Source organism: Hydra viridissima, unplaced genomic scaffold (genome assembly GCF_058129835.1).
Source record: "Hydra viridissima isolate aposymbiotic clone 2 unplaced genomic scaffold, HvirCarnegie_v1 scaffold_5, whole genome shotgun sequence".
Lineage (NCBI taxonomy): Eukaryota > Metazoa > Cnidaria > Hydrozoa > Anthoathecata > Hydridae > Hydra > Hydra viridissima.
In genome coordinates this window covers 4,269,322-4,284,252 of record NW_028324304.1, presented here as the reverse complement: position 1 = coordinate 4,284,252, position 14,931 = coordinate 4,269,322, and the positions used below count along the sequence as shown (strand labels likewise).

General features: G+C 27.6%; 1 protein-coding gene across 3 annotated transcripts in view; it reads left to right on the top strand.

The window, feature by feature from the left end:
* Positions 1-14,505, top strand: part of LOC145189329 (uncharacterized) — a 28,941-nt gene extending 14,436 nt beyond the window's left edge. For all 3 annotated transcript variants that reach the window (XM_090086843.1, XM_090086844.1, XM_090086845.1), the window contains exons 5-33: positions 240-307; positions 481-1,044; positions 1,964-2,102; positions 2,621-2,650; positions 2,935-3,506; positions 3,925-4,081; positions 4,391-4,631; positions 4,796-5,082; positions 7,143-7,285; positions 7,432-7,555; positions 7,636-7,742; positions 7,890-8,017; positions 8,175-8,195; positions 8,336-8,429; positions 8,808-8,952; positions 9,114-9,280; positions 9,389-9,556; positions 10,039-10,209; positions 10,291-10,449; positions 10,638-10,726; positions 10,914-11,063; positions 11,392-11,472; positions 11,850-12,075; positions 12,248-12,360; positions 12,582-12,740; positions 12,827-13,262; positions 13,449-13,756; positions 13,882-13,954; positions 14,038-14,505. In XM_090086843.1, coding sequence (XP_089942969.1) covers positions 240-307; positions 481-1,044; positions 1,964-2,102; positions 2,621-2,650; positions 2,935-3,506; positions 3,925-4,081; positions 4,391-4,631; positions 4,796-5,082; positions 7,143-7,285; positions 7,432-7,555; positions 7,636-7,742; positions 7,890-8,017; positions 8,175-8,195; positions 8,336-8,429; positions 8,808-8,952; positions 9,114-9,280; positions 9,389-9,556; positions 10,039-10,209; positions 10,291-10,449; positions 10,638-10,726; positions 10,914-11,063; positions 11,392-11,472; positions 11,850-12,075; positions 12,248-12,360; positions 12,582-12,740; positions 12,827-13,262; positions 13,449-13,756; positions 13,882-13,954; positions 14,038-14,084 — 5,167 coding nt within the window. In that variant the 3' untranslated portion in view covers positions 14,085-14,505. The remainder of the gene's footprint in view (positions 1-239; positions 308-480; positions 1,045-1,963; positions 2,103-2,620; positions 2,651-2,934; positions 3,507-3,924; positions 4,082-4,390; positions 4,632-4,795; positions 5,083-7,142; positions 7,286-7,431; positions 7,556-7,635; positions 7,743-7,889; positions 8,018-8,174; positions 8,196-8,335; positions 8,430-8,807; positions 8,953-9,113; positions 9,281-9,388; positions 9,557-10,038; positions 10,210-10,290; positions 10,450-10,637; positions 10,727-10,913; positions 11,064-11,391; positions 11,473-11,849; positions 12,076-12,247; positions 12,361-12,581; positions 12,741-12,826; positions 13,263-13,448; positions 13,757-13,881; positions 13,955-14,037) is intronic.
* Positions 14,506-14,931: the final 426 nt, after the last annotated feature.

The following is a 14,931-nucleotide window of genomic DNA, read 5'->3' as shown; positions in this document are numbered from 1 at the left end:
TTTTCCTCAAAGATAAATTTAATGTTTCATTTCTTTTCTTATTTCTATGCATCATTTACTGGGATAACTATACTTGATATACTTAAGCCAGTTTTTAAATACTTGTAACAGTTATCAACATATTCTTTCCAGAAGAAACAAATACTTTTAGTTTGATACTTACTTTATGCATTTTATAGTTTTACATTCATCAATTTATTTGGAAAATATTTGCAAATAACCAGATTTTTTTTATTTAGCACAATTCAGTTACCAAAACTTAAAGTAATAATGCAAGAGAAGTGTGTTGGGAAAAATCCAAAAAGCTGTAAGTTTAAGCTCCTACTCTGTTGCTTTTACAGAGATCTTTTTTTATTTAGGTAATTTTTTAGATTTAAATATGTTCTAAATAAATTCTGTTTTATTTCTTGTTTTGATTTTTAAATAAAAATTGTTATTGTACAAAATATTTTTTTTTTACATATTTGTGTTACTGTTTAGTTTGTAATGTATGTCTTGATAAGTCAAACTTGTTCAAAAATGTTTCAAACATTTCATGTGCTGGAGGAATACTAGATGCTCTACAATATGCGTATCAAAAAAATCTTGCAAAACCCTTGGAAGCTACTGATTACATTTTAAATCTTTTTATGAAACAGAATCCTTTTTCATATAATGATTATTCAGATTATTTCCTTCAATTAAGAGACAAAATGTGCGCTACAGAAAGCAAGCAATGTAGTTTAATGAATGAGTTTGTCAACAAACTGAAGTGCAAAAAACAGTGTATTTGGGACCTTGTAAAGATTTCTAGTTTCTCTAACAGCAGTATTATAACTTTAAATAAAAGTTTGTTTGCTAGTTTTGTAGATTATGTGAATTCCCTGATCAAAGGGAGAATGTCTAATCCAGAATATGAACAGCAGTTGTATTGGAAATTTTTGAAACTTTTTGATGAGAACTGCACTGTGGAACCAAAATCAGTACCTTGCGAAGAATTAAATGGTTTGCTTATGACAATGACTTGCAAATCATGTCAACCAAATTCATATAACGTGACAGCAAGTATGAATTTACTGTTTATACATATTGTTTATATATATATATATATATATATATATATATATATATATATATATATATATATATATATATATATATATATATATATATATATATATATATTTACACACACACACTTTGTTTAAACACACATGTATAAGTATGTGTGTGTTTAAAACATTGAAAGTACAGTTTTGAGTATTACTTAAAGTTTCTTGCCTAGCAGCAATAATTACAAAATTAAATACAAAACAATAGTAAAATAAAAGTTACATTTTGATTTTTTTTTTTTCAGTAAGTTTCTTTGCTTCATACTTTTCATAAAGACATAACTTGCAACTTCTGCCACTGCAAGTTTTTTCTGGCCTGACCTGTTGTTTTGGTCATAATCTTTGAATCAAAATGTAGAGTAAGACATTTATCTTAAGGTCTTACTTGATTTTTTGAGCTTTTTCATTCACTTTTTCTGCCTCTTCAAATTGCTCTGTGATATTGAGAAATCATTAATACTACCGCCATTATTTATGATAGTAGTAAGTGTTGCTACTGCTGCTATTTTTAACTATAGTATTTCTAAAAAAGCTCAGTTCTCAGTTTTACTTATTTTTGTTTTAACTAGATAATTAAACTTTTTTATATTTAAATTCATTGGTGCAACCTTTTTTTTTTTTTTTTTTTGCAGTTTTTGGAAAAAAAAAAAAGCTTAAATTTGATAAAAGTTTTCAATTCAAGTCATAAAATTAATTTCAAAGAACTGTTAACATAATTTCCAAAGTTTTTAAAATACGAAAAGATTTTAGAAAAAAATAAATTTCTAGACACAAAATTTATCTCTTCAATCCTGGAGATTTAAACCTGAAGGTAATACACAGAGTTATAATTTAATACAAGTGTAAGCATCCACTTTAACTTTTTTTTCTAGATAGTGCACTAAATGTGCTTGACTGGCAAAATCCAGATTGGCTTGCAGAACGTGGTGTAAAGAAATGTACTAGTGGGACAAGGTTTTGCATCTTTAACAATGAATGTGTAGCTGAAAAATCATATGATACTTGTTACAAGTATGTTTCTGTTGCTTGTTTATCTGATAAATTCTTTTAAAAGCTTTTAAAGTATTTAAGTAAAGTGAAGCAAACTTCCTAGGAACTAATACTTCTTCTATATCTGGTATTTGTTGCTTTGCTTATTTTTTAATTATCATTTTATTAAGTACAATTTATTATACAAGTTTTTGTTGCATCAGTTTTCAACTAAAAATGATTTTTTTATTACAGAAATTAGTATTTATCAATATTGTATCAGATTAAAATTTTTTTAAGAAAAACTTGGAAGCAGTTATAAAAAAATTCTTAATATGTTTTCTAAGTGCTTGTTAACAAAAATGAGTTGTTTGTGTTTTTTATCATCAACTTGCAAGTTGAAGCAAGTTAAATTTTTTTTTCAACATTAAACTTGAGTTTTTAGCATTTTTAAAATTTTGATAGTTTTTCTTTTGTGGTTTCTTTCGTAATGTAAAATTCTGATGCTAAATAGAGTTTTTTTTTTTTTGCGCTAATACAATTCCTTTTTTTAATATTAGACTTGGTATAACAAACGGAGCAACTTTTTGGTATGCATGTTGCTATTTTGATTGTATAATTGCTTTATATTTGTTAAGAGTTAGTTTCCATAAAACTCTATGATGAATTCCTATTTCAATATTGCAAAAAATTTTCTACAAAAATTTCTACAGATATGTTTTTTTTATGAGTAACTTAAATAAAATCAAATATAAAAATATATTACCATTTTAAATGTAAAATTAAATCCTTTTTTTTTTTTTTTTCTTTTTTTTTTTTAATGTAAAAAACTTTGAAATTTAAAAATCTAAAATTTTTGAATATCATTTTACAGTCAAGAAGTTTGTCAAACAGAACAAGAGCCAACTCTAGTGACAAAAAGAGTTCTTCAAAGTAAAATGTGTCAATCAAACTTTAAAATGGAGGGCACTAAGTTAAATGATGTGATATTGCAATGTCTGATGGTTGATTCAAATACTCTAGATGGTTTAAAATTTTCTGTTATAAACAGCACTTGTCAGCCTCAAATTAAGGCTACAGTTATTAGTAGAGACTTTTTATTCGTCTCAAGTACTGAGTGTAAGGTTATGCTAAATGCCTCATACTCAACAGAGTTGCAAATTTCATTTGATATTGATTTACGTAAAAGTGACTGTAAGGGTATACCAGGTGGTAGTGGAGTTCTTCAGTGTGGTGGTTTATGCATGGCATCAAAGGTAGAATGCGGCTGTCCACAAAATCAAATACTTAGTGCAGGTAGTGTTCAGTGTTGTGGTATTCCAATATGCAGTAGCAATGGAAGATGTTATTATAATAACTCATGTGCTAATGCATCAGATCCTTGTGCAGTGCCTAATAAATGTGGAATCTGTGTTGGTGGCAAAACTGGAAAAGATTTTTCATCAGGTAATTTATTTATAAAAAAATATTTTCAAACCTGGAGTCTTTAATGTTTTTATTATTTTAAATTTTTTGTCAAAAGTTATTATTGAAAAATAATGAAATCTCTTATAAAAGCATGTTCAGCTTTTAAACCCTTCCCCCTCCCCCTCCCCCTCCCTTTCATTTCCTTCAACTGCTCCCTTTTACTTTTTGGTAGATCATACATTTAACAATTTTGTTGTTTTAAAATTGTGTCTCAATTCTCTTGCCTTCTACATCTCCTGTTTGATCAGTAGGAATGTGAATATTGGCTAAAATTGTGCTTATTCAAAATGTTGTAGTTACACCCTGCATTGCCAAACAGTATTTTCTTTCCTTATTTTGATGTTTGAACTTTTTCTAAAAATAATCTTTACCGCCAAATCTGAAATTGATATTTAAGGAATTGATGAAAAGTGTGGGATTTGCAAAAGTACTGGGAAACAATGTGCAGAAGAAAGTGTATACATCACACAGTATTGGGACCTGATGCAAGGAAATGTTTTGGCAATTTGTTTAAGTAAAGATCTTGGGGACTCAGAGATTTTTTTAACAAAAAGGTTGAGTTTATAAATATATAAATGTTATGTCTAAACATGTATCTTGTAGTTTCAGTTATATTTGTGCAAAGCTATTTTGATTGCATTCATTTCATTTTCATTGGGTTATTATTATTTTTTTCATTTTCATTGGATTCATTTTTGTTGAATTAGTTTTTTTGTTTGTTTGTTTTCATTAGATTAATTTAATGGTTAAAATGAAAAAAAAATTTTTTTTTTCAAAAATGAAATGTTCTTCATTTATTCTTTGTTCATAATTTTTAATTTTGAAAAAATAATTCATAATTTTTTAATTTTTTTTCCTTTCAGTACTAAACAATATTTCTCCCTAAAAAAGTTTAAGGGATGTCCAGTTGATGATTATGCCAATAAGTATACAGTTAACTGTAGCAGCTATCTGGCAAATCAACCATTAGTAGCAGGTGTCTTCAATCTAACTTTCAATAATAAAGTTGTTGGAGAAATAACTATTCCTCCCAAACAACCACTCTCAATTAATGTGCTGCAAGAAACAGTTGAAATGGGAGACACTGTCAGTCTTTTATTAACGGTAAATAAATTTTTAGTTTTTTTTTTTTTGTTTTAGAGTTTTTCTTATTTAACAGTTTTTCTTGTTTGAGGTTTTAAGAGTTAATTTTAATTGTTATTCTACTTAAAACTTGTGTTAAATTCTGGGTAACACTACAATCTGCAGAATGACCTCTTTTTGTGTAGGATTTGAAAATGATTGAATATGGAAGATGTTGCATTAAGTATGATGACAAAAATAGTTATACGTGTAAAAAACCAGTGAATGGTCTTTGTTCAGAGACATTTTGTACACCAGGTAAACATTCAATGGTGTTTCAATCATGTTCAGGCATGAACCTCATTGAAAAGATTGTTAACGTTAATTGTTCAGTGCCAGATTTGTCATACTCATATTACCAAAAGAGAGATGCGTTATTCTTCAAATGCCCTCTGAATGTGAAACCTTGTCAAGGATGGAAAGTAGTAGCAAGGTATGAAAAGCATATTTTGTGTGTTAAATATAATGGCAGTGATTTTAATGAAAATACTTCATTTCATTAGTTTTTGTTCTATTTGGTCATTCTCTGTTTGGTCTTTAAAGTTCTTTTTGGTTTTTAAAGTTTTTTTTAAATGCTTCAACAAAGTTTTTTTAAATGCTCAAACAAAATTTATTTCTATGAGGTATAGTGAGATACAGTTAAAGTTATTGAGATAGATTTAGATAGAGGGGGTTTGGTGTGTTTCTCTCTTTAGAAAGTCTTTTTTAAAACATTAAAGTTTATCTTTAGTGCAACTTACTATACTTGTCTTAAAATAGTAGTATCAACTATCGTCATGTCTAACTATGGAATATCTAACTACTTAGTGAAGACAATGCAACCTGTCTTAAAAAAAAACAAAACACGGCTGAAAAATTCTTTTGACTTTATTAACAAAGCAAACTCATGGAATATAGAAAAGAATGAGGTTCAAGTTTCATTTAATGTAGTAAATCTGTATCCATCAATTCCACTTAAAGAAGCTTCTTTGATTCTTTTTGATCAATAAGATAAAGATAATTTCTACAAATGTTTTAACCAAGCTTACTATCTCAAAAACAAAAAAGCTGATAGAGCTTTGTTTACACTGTTATTATATCTTGTAGAACAAAGAAATTCATGAATTAAAGAGTTCCAGTCCGATTGATCTTTCATTGATGGTTGTACTGGTGGAATCTTTTCTACAATACCACGAAGAAAATGCTTTTAAAATTGCAAAAACATTAAACCCTCCTCTTGATTTAAAATCTTATCTAAGATATGTTGATGATAGTCATGCTAGATTTTCAAAAATTCAGGAAGCAGAGCAATTCCAACTTATTTTGAATAAACAACACCCTGCAGTACAATACACAATCGAAAACAAAAGTGAAAATAAAACGTTGAACTTCCTTGATGTAACAATAATGAACAACAACAAAAGTAATTACAAGTTTAAAGTTTACAGGAAAGAAGCCATTAAGAATATTCTAATTAAACCTCACTCAAATCACAACCCAAAAATTTTAGGTGCAATATTTAAAGGTTTTTTAAAAGTGATTCACATTTACAAAATTGATTTTCTAGTTCAAATATTCAATAAAATGGCTGTGTCAAAAGCCAACTGGTAAGTATTGCTAACCAAATTACTATAAAATGGTCCATAAAGAACAATAAAATTCAATCCGAATGTGACGCCCTCCATACATTATCATTATCATGGATACCATCACTGCCCCCAAAATTAAGCAAAATATTTAGAAAAGCTCAATATAGAGTAGTTTTTAAATCTAATCCTAATTTAAGATTACTGCCAAGTGTGTAAAAATAAATTTAAATTACTACGCATTAGCCAACCTGGAACTTATTTAATTGAATGTAACTGTTTAAAAAAGTAGATTGGCAAAATGAAGTTAAAAATTAGAACTTGAACTCAACAACATCAATGGGAGAGAACTAAACTCTTAAAGTAGAGACAAAAAAGTTTGATCAGACAGTCTGTGAGGCTCTTGAGATAGAGACACCAATGTTCCCCTCTAAATGGTGGTATTAATCTTGATAATGAGCAACTTGTTAAGACTAAATTTTGGACACATTTTTCACGTTTTTATCTAAGGATAAAAAAGAAAGAAGTAATTCAACTGCTGAGTCAGTTAATTTTAAACTGTTTTTTTAACTTGAAACAATTTTATGAGCTGATGATGCTGGTAACCATAATCCAGCAAAAATTTATCATAATCATTATTTGTATTTAGAGAATATGTATCATTTGATGTTTTCTTATTAATGTAACATACAATCTTATACAAGATGTCAACATTCAACTCATATACTTGTCTTGTATAAAATTGTGTTATTGTTATAAAACTGTATGTGTTTCAAAGTATCAGAGAGTTCTTATATCTGTAGTGAGGGAGTTAGTTTTTGGAGTGTGTATTCATTTACATTGTTTGTTGCCAATAATAAGCTCTCATTAATATTATTTTTCCAGCTAACTTTTAAATTATGGTAATAAAGTTTGTGTATTTCTTTAGTCAATATTTGTTACCTGTGGAATCCACAGTTTCTTCTATCAAACAAAAATGCATTACAAGTTGTTTTAACCAGACAGGTGAAAATGAAATAAAACTACCAAAGAAGGAATGCAAGCTAGAGACAATCCCACCAAAACGAATTTGTAAGTCTTCTATTTGTATTTAAGTGAGTTGTACAAAATTTAAATGAATCTCATATTTTGATAATCAAGGATTTATGATTTATTTTTCTTGTACAAGCTTTGATTGACTAATGAAATTTCATGGTATAACTTCTATATAATTTAAGCACAATGCCAAAATGGCAAAATATGGATGTGTATTGATGAAAGTGTATCAAGAAGTGTTAAAAGTGACAATAAAAGTTCTGAAGCTGTTTTAAAGATCAGTGAAAGATGCATGGTTATTTCACAGTAAGTTACTGTTAACTAAGAGGTTCTTGCTACAAAGTTTTTTGCTTTTAATTTAATTGGTATCATTGTTTTGTTAAAAGGTCAAAAATAAAGAATGGAGATAAGTTTAGGATTTGTGCTACTGATGATAGTTGTTGTCAGGAGCATACCTTTGAGGTGGATGCTGTTATATTGAGTATTCGTTCAGGTGCAGATTTTTTTTTCAAGATTTTATTTTTAAATGTTAAGGTTTTTTTTTTTTTAATACTATTTATTAGACAAAGATAGTTATTAGGGTGGCTTTTTACAATTCTCATAAAGAAAAAGTGCGAAAATATAAAAAAGATTTTTCTAGATAACCATTTTTTTGCTGAACTGTCATGTGGCAAGCCACCAGAAAGTGGTCATTCTTGGAAGCTTAGTGTTGGTGATCAGATCTTATATGAAAGCAAAGACCAAATCTTTAAGTTGAATAATGAATGGGTATGATACATTTGTTCCATAGAGCTATAATATTGAGTTGCTCTATTAAGTGATTATTATTTGAGCTAACCTTTTTTAAGATGTTGTTATTTTTGTTATATTTTTTTGCTGAATGCATTTGTAGTATCATTTGTTTTTTGATTTTTTTTTTCTTCAGCAATTCAAATACATTGGCCAAGTGAGTAAATTATGTTTTTTACATTTTGAATTAGATTCGTTTAAAATGATTTAGCTACCGTAGTTGCAGTCAAGTGATATATTTTTCAGCATAAAATATTTTTTTGATTAAAATAGTGTTACGCTACTGTACTTTTTTAGGTAGGCAACCTTAGTTTGAGCTTACTGGTAGACAATGTAATGTATAATACAAGTTATGAAATTCAACTTGGCACTGGAGAATTAGAAATTTTAGGCATGTAAATTTTTCTTTTCTGAAAATAATACAATTAAAATTTTTTTTATAAAACTAATACAATTAATTAAAGTTTTTTTTATAAAAATAATACAAATAATATGTTTTTTTTTAGAAAAATAACAGTTGTTATAATTTTGAAATTTTTCTGTAAAAGTTTCAAAATACCAGCCAAAGTTTTCAAATTTTGATTTTCATCAAAAAATGTTTAAAAAATAACATAATCATTGATAAACAAAAATTTTCTCGTTGCTATTATTTTTATTTTATTGTATGTTAATGAGCAAAAGATTTATAGCAACAATCATTACAAATAATAACTTTTAAAATTGCCAGCACAAGTGTTCCATCTATTTAGAAAATGTTTTTTTTAACAAGGTCTTGATAAAGGTGGCTGCAAAGATGGGGATCAACCTGCTTTTATTCCTTTTCGAGTTGCTCAGAGACCTTATGTTGATGAAACCAATATTGTTTGTAATGGTGATATATGTAAAGATGGTGCATTTGTTCCTTGTGGAGGATCGTAAGCCTTTTGTCTCTTGTTGGTTTGTCATTTTTCCAGTATATGAAAATACTTTCCTTTATAGTTGCATCACCCTGTATAGTTGCATCACCCACTTAGTATGACAAAGGTCATATTAAGTCAAAGACATAAAAATGAGAATCACTTTGCTTGTTTTACAGTGTCACTGTTTGTGCTACAGTTCAATCAATGAAAGTTTGTAAGCAGTTCAATAACAACAAAGAGCCTGCTCCTCCATTAATAACATGCAAAGAACAAGGAATTGGTTTTGTTTGTTTTGTATACAACTTAGAATCCATTATGAATTTAACAATAAATGGAAATATAGGTAATATTTGTTAAAGCTGATGTTTTTTGTTTTCATTTATTTTGTTGTTTTTTCAAAAAATTTTTATGAGTAATGTCTTCAAAAAAAAAAACTTCATTTATTTTTTAGCTTCCAAGTTAGGTGGTATGGTTTATTGGATTGAAAAGTCATCTGTTGCTAAGATTACTATAAAATCAGATACACCTGGAATCTACAACTATTTAATTGAGGCAGTCAACTCTGTGGCTAGTGCTTCTGAAAATGTAGAGATGGTAGTTAAAGATAAACCATATCTTTGTGAGTGATTGCTTGTTAGATTTATTAGTTTTACATTATATAATAATTTAATTTTCACACATTTGATATTTAATGATTAACATTGACAAGTGGATTGTCACTTCTTAGCCAAATGTTGGTTTCTCAGTATTAAAGAAAAAGTTGTTAAGTCAAAGTAAATGATAAAAAAGTATATACAATGATCATATTGTACTATTGATTTTTTATTTAATAACTTCAGTTAAATTTTACTTTTTTATTTATATAGTATCTTTTTTTAATTGAGATATAATGTACCATTTACTTGTTCATTTTAAAGTATTTTAGTTTGTTTAAATCTTTAGTTCTATAAACTAGACCAACATAGTTAGAGCTTTTTAAATCAATCATGGTATTAAAATGTTTGTAATATTAAATTTTTGTTATATATATTTTTTTTATTTTTTTTTATCTTATCAAGAAAAAAGAGGATTTTTTGTTGTTGAGTTCAACCTCTTTTTCAGGTGATATTAGTATAGAACCACATGTGGGGATTGCTATGGATACTTTGTTTTCTATAAAGCTGTCAAATGACAGTTCTGCTACAAATACTCTTTTGGAAATACAAAAGAATGGTGATGATTTTGTTTGGTCAATTGCAAATACTGATCTGGTATCATTGAAATTTCCAAGTGGTAATTTTTTTTCTTTAATATCAGTTTTGTAAGAACAAATCTTAAGATTAACTGCTGATTTCTAAAACTCGTTTTTTCTAGATGGGAATTTCTCTCTTAAATTTCTCGTCAGAAATGACTTTGGAAAAACTATGTGCAATTTGTCAATCTTGATCAATGATACCGAAAAGGGCATGGCAGATTTAGCTACAGAAACATTAAATTCACTTACACAAATCAGTGATGCAAGCGTAATGATTGGTATATATAAAATCATCATTAGAAAAATGCTTTTCTATAAGTTTTTATAACGTTTTTTTTGGTTTCAAAAAGTATGTTGTGTAGAAACTTTAATTAAAAAGATGGTATACTACTTAATTTTTCAAAAATTAGTTTAATGTAATAAATTTGGTTTTTAGTTATTAATTTATTGTCATGGATTTATTTAGATACTGCTTTTCCATTGTACGCAAGACTCTCAACAAATGTTGGATTGGATCAGTCAGAAGCAGATGCAATGAATGCAGTTATTTTAGAGGTAGCTTTTTTGTTTTTATTTATGCCAAATAAAAAAAGTTTAAAAAAAAAATGTTCACAAAACATCAGTGCGAAGCTGCTTTTGAAAAAATCACTTTTAGTGAGTTGACTGATCAAATTAGTGAATTAACTTAAAAAACCATACTAAGAATAAAACTGTATTATTGTTGATTTGTTTATTTTTTTAGGTAACTAAGAATTTGGCATCAGTAAGTGATCAAGTTTGCTGTAAAGCAAGTGATACTTTTTCTAATAAACCTAAAGATGGTAAACCACTTGAAACTTCAAAATTGACACGAAAGGAATGCTCAAGTCGTATTAGTAGTGCAGAGTCCACCGTAAGTAAAAAAAAATCATTTGTATACACATAACGCTTACATCTGTATGTTAATGTCAGAAATGTTGTTTTAAATTGTCATTTTTATAATGAGTGTTTTTTTTTATTTGTTGATGCTTTATTGATTTTTTAAATTAAAAAAAACAACTGTTTTTCATTTTCCTTGAAATGAAGTTGAGTTGTTTGAAGGTTTTTTTTTAAGAGAAAAAATGATCTTATTTGAATTCATCTCTAAAATGAACACGCTATCTATAGATGGTTAAACAATAGCATGTTGATGTTAAGTTGATGACAATGACAAAGTTAGTGAATAAAGTTTTTCTTTTTAGGTTGCTCGAAAAAGAAGATCTCTGAGTAATGATACTTATTACCCTTTCTGTAATCCAGGAAATCTAACTGATTTAGAAGTTGTAAGAATGTTTTTTTTTGTTTTGTTTTTTTAATTTTTTCATGTTATCTTATGGTAAGTCAAAAAAGTCTTCAGATAACCAAAGAATAAAGATAAAATTTTTTGTTAATATTTTCATGGTAATGTTTCATGTTGTTTTCATTTTTTCATGTTTTCATGTTATGTTATTTTTTCATAGTTAGTCAAAAAAAGTCTTAAGATAAGTCTTAAGATTAAGATAACCAAAGATAGTAAGTAAAAATTTAGATTGTAAACAAAGATAGTAGATAAAAAAACTTTTACCTTATTCTTTGGTTATCTTAATCTTTGGTTAAGCTTTATAGGTTTTTACAAAAAAAGTTATTTGTGAAGCTGATTTCTTTGGTTTTATTACTCCAGGCTAAGCTGTACATTTCATCAACCAGTAAAGCTATTTTTCCGCTTAATGAAGACACTTTCGATGAAAGACAAGAATTTCTAGCTAAAAGAAAGACACTTCTTGAATCTCTATGTAATTCAATTGTTGATTCTGGTCAAAGTATGGCAACAATTATTGATGAAAATGTTGAGTTTTACTGTTATAGAGTTACAGATACAATTCATAATTCCTCAATATGTTTTTCAGGTTTGTTTATATAGTTTGTATATTATATATATGGTTATATATTATATATATTATATATATTGTTTATATATTCTTTAAGAATTAAATCTTTATCACAAACTTTGTTGAAATTTATGATGTTTAATGTCAAGTATTTTTTATGCTTTTAACTGAAGAAATCTTGCATATTTAGGTTTTGAAACTTGTGTCTATATTAACAGTTCTACTGTAAATGAGGATTATGCTTCCTGGGATTGCCAGCAAGATGGTCATATCTGTGAAGGATATTTTATTGGAGCTATTATTGTAAGCATTATTTAAAGCAAATATTTAGTTTTTTACATTAGTTTTAAATTAGCAATTATGAATTCCATAAAATGAAATGTTATAAATGTGTTGAGCAATTTTAGTAGTTTAGTAAAGTAGATTATGATTTCCTTTTCCCCATCTGGCCAATTATCAAAGATCATTGAAATTTTTAAAATTGTAATCTTCTCTGATCTAATTGCTTCCTTTAAACATTTTAGTTTTTTGAAGATGTGATGAGTAAACAACCTAATGGCAACTTTACTTTTGATTTTTCAATTGAAGCTTATATTCTCAATCCAATGAAAAGCTGCATTATGGAAGATGAATCAATACGAGATCTAATTAACATTGAGTTCCCTAAAAATGATAGTGCAATTGTAAATTATTTTTTTTTTCAATTTTTATAAGAATGAGCAGGATGGTTATGATGATGGTGATGAAATGATCTTGTATTTTTTAATAGTGCATTCGTTATGATACAAAAATTGAAAGCTGGACTGATGACAATTTCAATCAACTGACTAATGATCAGACAAGCATATGCAATTCCATTTTTCCTGGTCCAGTTGCATTGGCTTTGGAAAATGTTCCCGATGAACAGACAACCACAGCAACTATTGCAACAACAGCAAAAACAGCAACAACAAAAACAACAACAACAAAATCAGTTACTGCAAATAAAATCCCAACAACCACATATACAGAAACTACACGCACACAAAATGGATCAGACACATCTTATGAAAAAAATATTACAAAAAATTTCAAACTGATATACAAGGTTGATTTTCACAAAACAGTTACTGATCTAGGAGGGTTTTGGAATGCAACAGATGCCTTTTGTAAATCATGGTTATCTAGAAATCAATTAGCCTCAATTAATTGTTCCATCTCTGAAGGTAGAACTAATTTGCTTCTTGAAAATCAAAAGCCTTATTTAACTTTTCTGTCTCTCAAGGTAGATCTGATTGAAAGAGACAAACACTTTTGATAATTTTTAAATAAAAAATTGCTTTTGGTATGTGATTTAAAAGTTGTTTTACTCTTGCGTTATCAATAGAAATGTTTTACACTTTTCTAAATAGGAAGTATCATTGTTAGTGTTCAAATAACAGGACCAGAACTAGCTTGCAATCAGTATAAAGATTTAATGGTTAGTTTAATAAGTAATGGTTCGCTAAACTTGTTGGTAAATAATGTTTGGATTAACTCTTCTATGGATTCATTTATTACTATCGAAGAGTTCACAACCACTCAGTCACCTGAACCTGATGAACCAGATGATCCAGTCAATCGCTCTTATATTGTGCTCATTGTTGTTGTGGTGATCATTGTAATCGGGATTGTCATTATTGTCGTGTTTGTTGCTCTTTCAAAGCATAAGAAACGAAAGGTAACAACTATAGTGGTGTAAACAAAAAAGATAAGAAAAACTGAGTTTGAAACAAGTTCCTCATTTAGCTTTAATTTTTTTTTTATTATTCTGTACTCTCAAGATTTTTTTTTTTTAACTTTTAGATTGATGCATCTCCAAATAGCAGTATGACTGAATTAAAACAGAGCTCGCCTTTTAATCACAAGAAACGTGATGGTAAGATAAAGTCATTTTTAAACTCTCCCTGCTAAAAATCACTTTCCCTTCTGAATGTAAATAAAATAAATTCTTACTTAAAGATCCACGAAAAGAACCTGGCATCTCGAATCATGTTTTTGAGAAATAACATTTTGTATGGAGAAAATTCAAGATTTCAAACTGAAAGATGACGAATCTACTAAGTTTTTATTTACAGGCTTTGTAGAAATTGATTGATATTATTTTCAATCACTTTTTTGCTGATTGTTTGGTTTAAAAGAGAAATGAGTGTTTGCTTTCGCTTCTGTTATCATATGATCTTCGTGAATCTTTGTGAATCTTCACTATTTATTGATAAAGAATTTTTATAAATTTTGCAATTTGAACACGTTTCTTCTTTTTAAAACTTTTTTTAAGTAGGGGAAAAAAAAGGGTTTTAATATGATATTTTAATGTGTGATTGCTGCAATAATTTTTAAATCAATATTTCTCAGTGTAAATAATCAAAAATAGCAAAGAATTTTTTCTCCTTTCTGACAAATTAAATTCACATTTTTATAAAAAAAAAATCATATTTAAGCATCGTTTTATTTTTAAGCACTTTGTATTTAAGATGCAAATTTTTCAATTTCCACTTTTTTTGTTGCTGTTTTTTTGTTTGCCGCGTTTACTTAGTTTTACTCTAAAATTCACTGAGATCCTTTAACTTGTAGTCTCAATACACGAGACCTTTCCGAAAACTTTCTCAATACACGAGACCTTTCCGAAAACTTTAATTTTAATGAGTGCACATAATGATGCAAGTTTTTGAACTGAAGTATTTTATGTTATATTAATGTACTTTCATCATTTATATAATTTATTGTAAATATGTAAATATTTACTGTATATAGTTTAAAAAGGCAGAGACACTAATCGTAAATAAATATGCGCTTATGTACCTATGCCGGTTTTTTTTTATACATAATCGTTACCCTAATCGTAGACCTGATGTT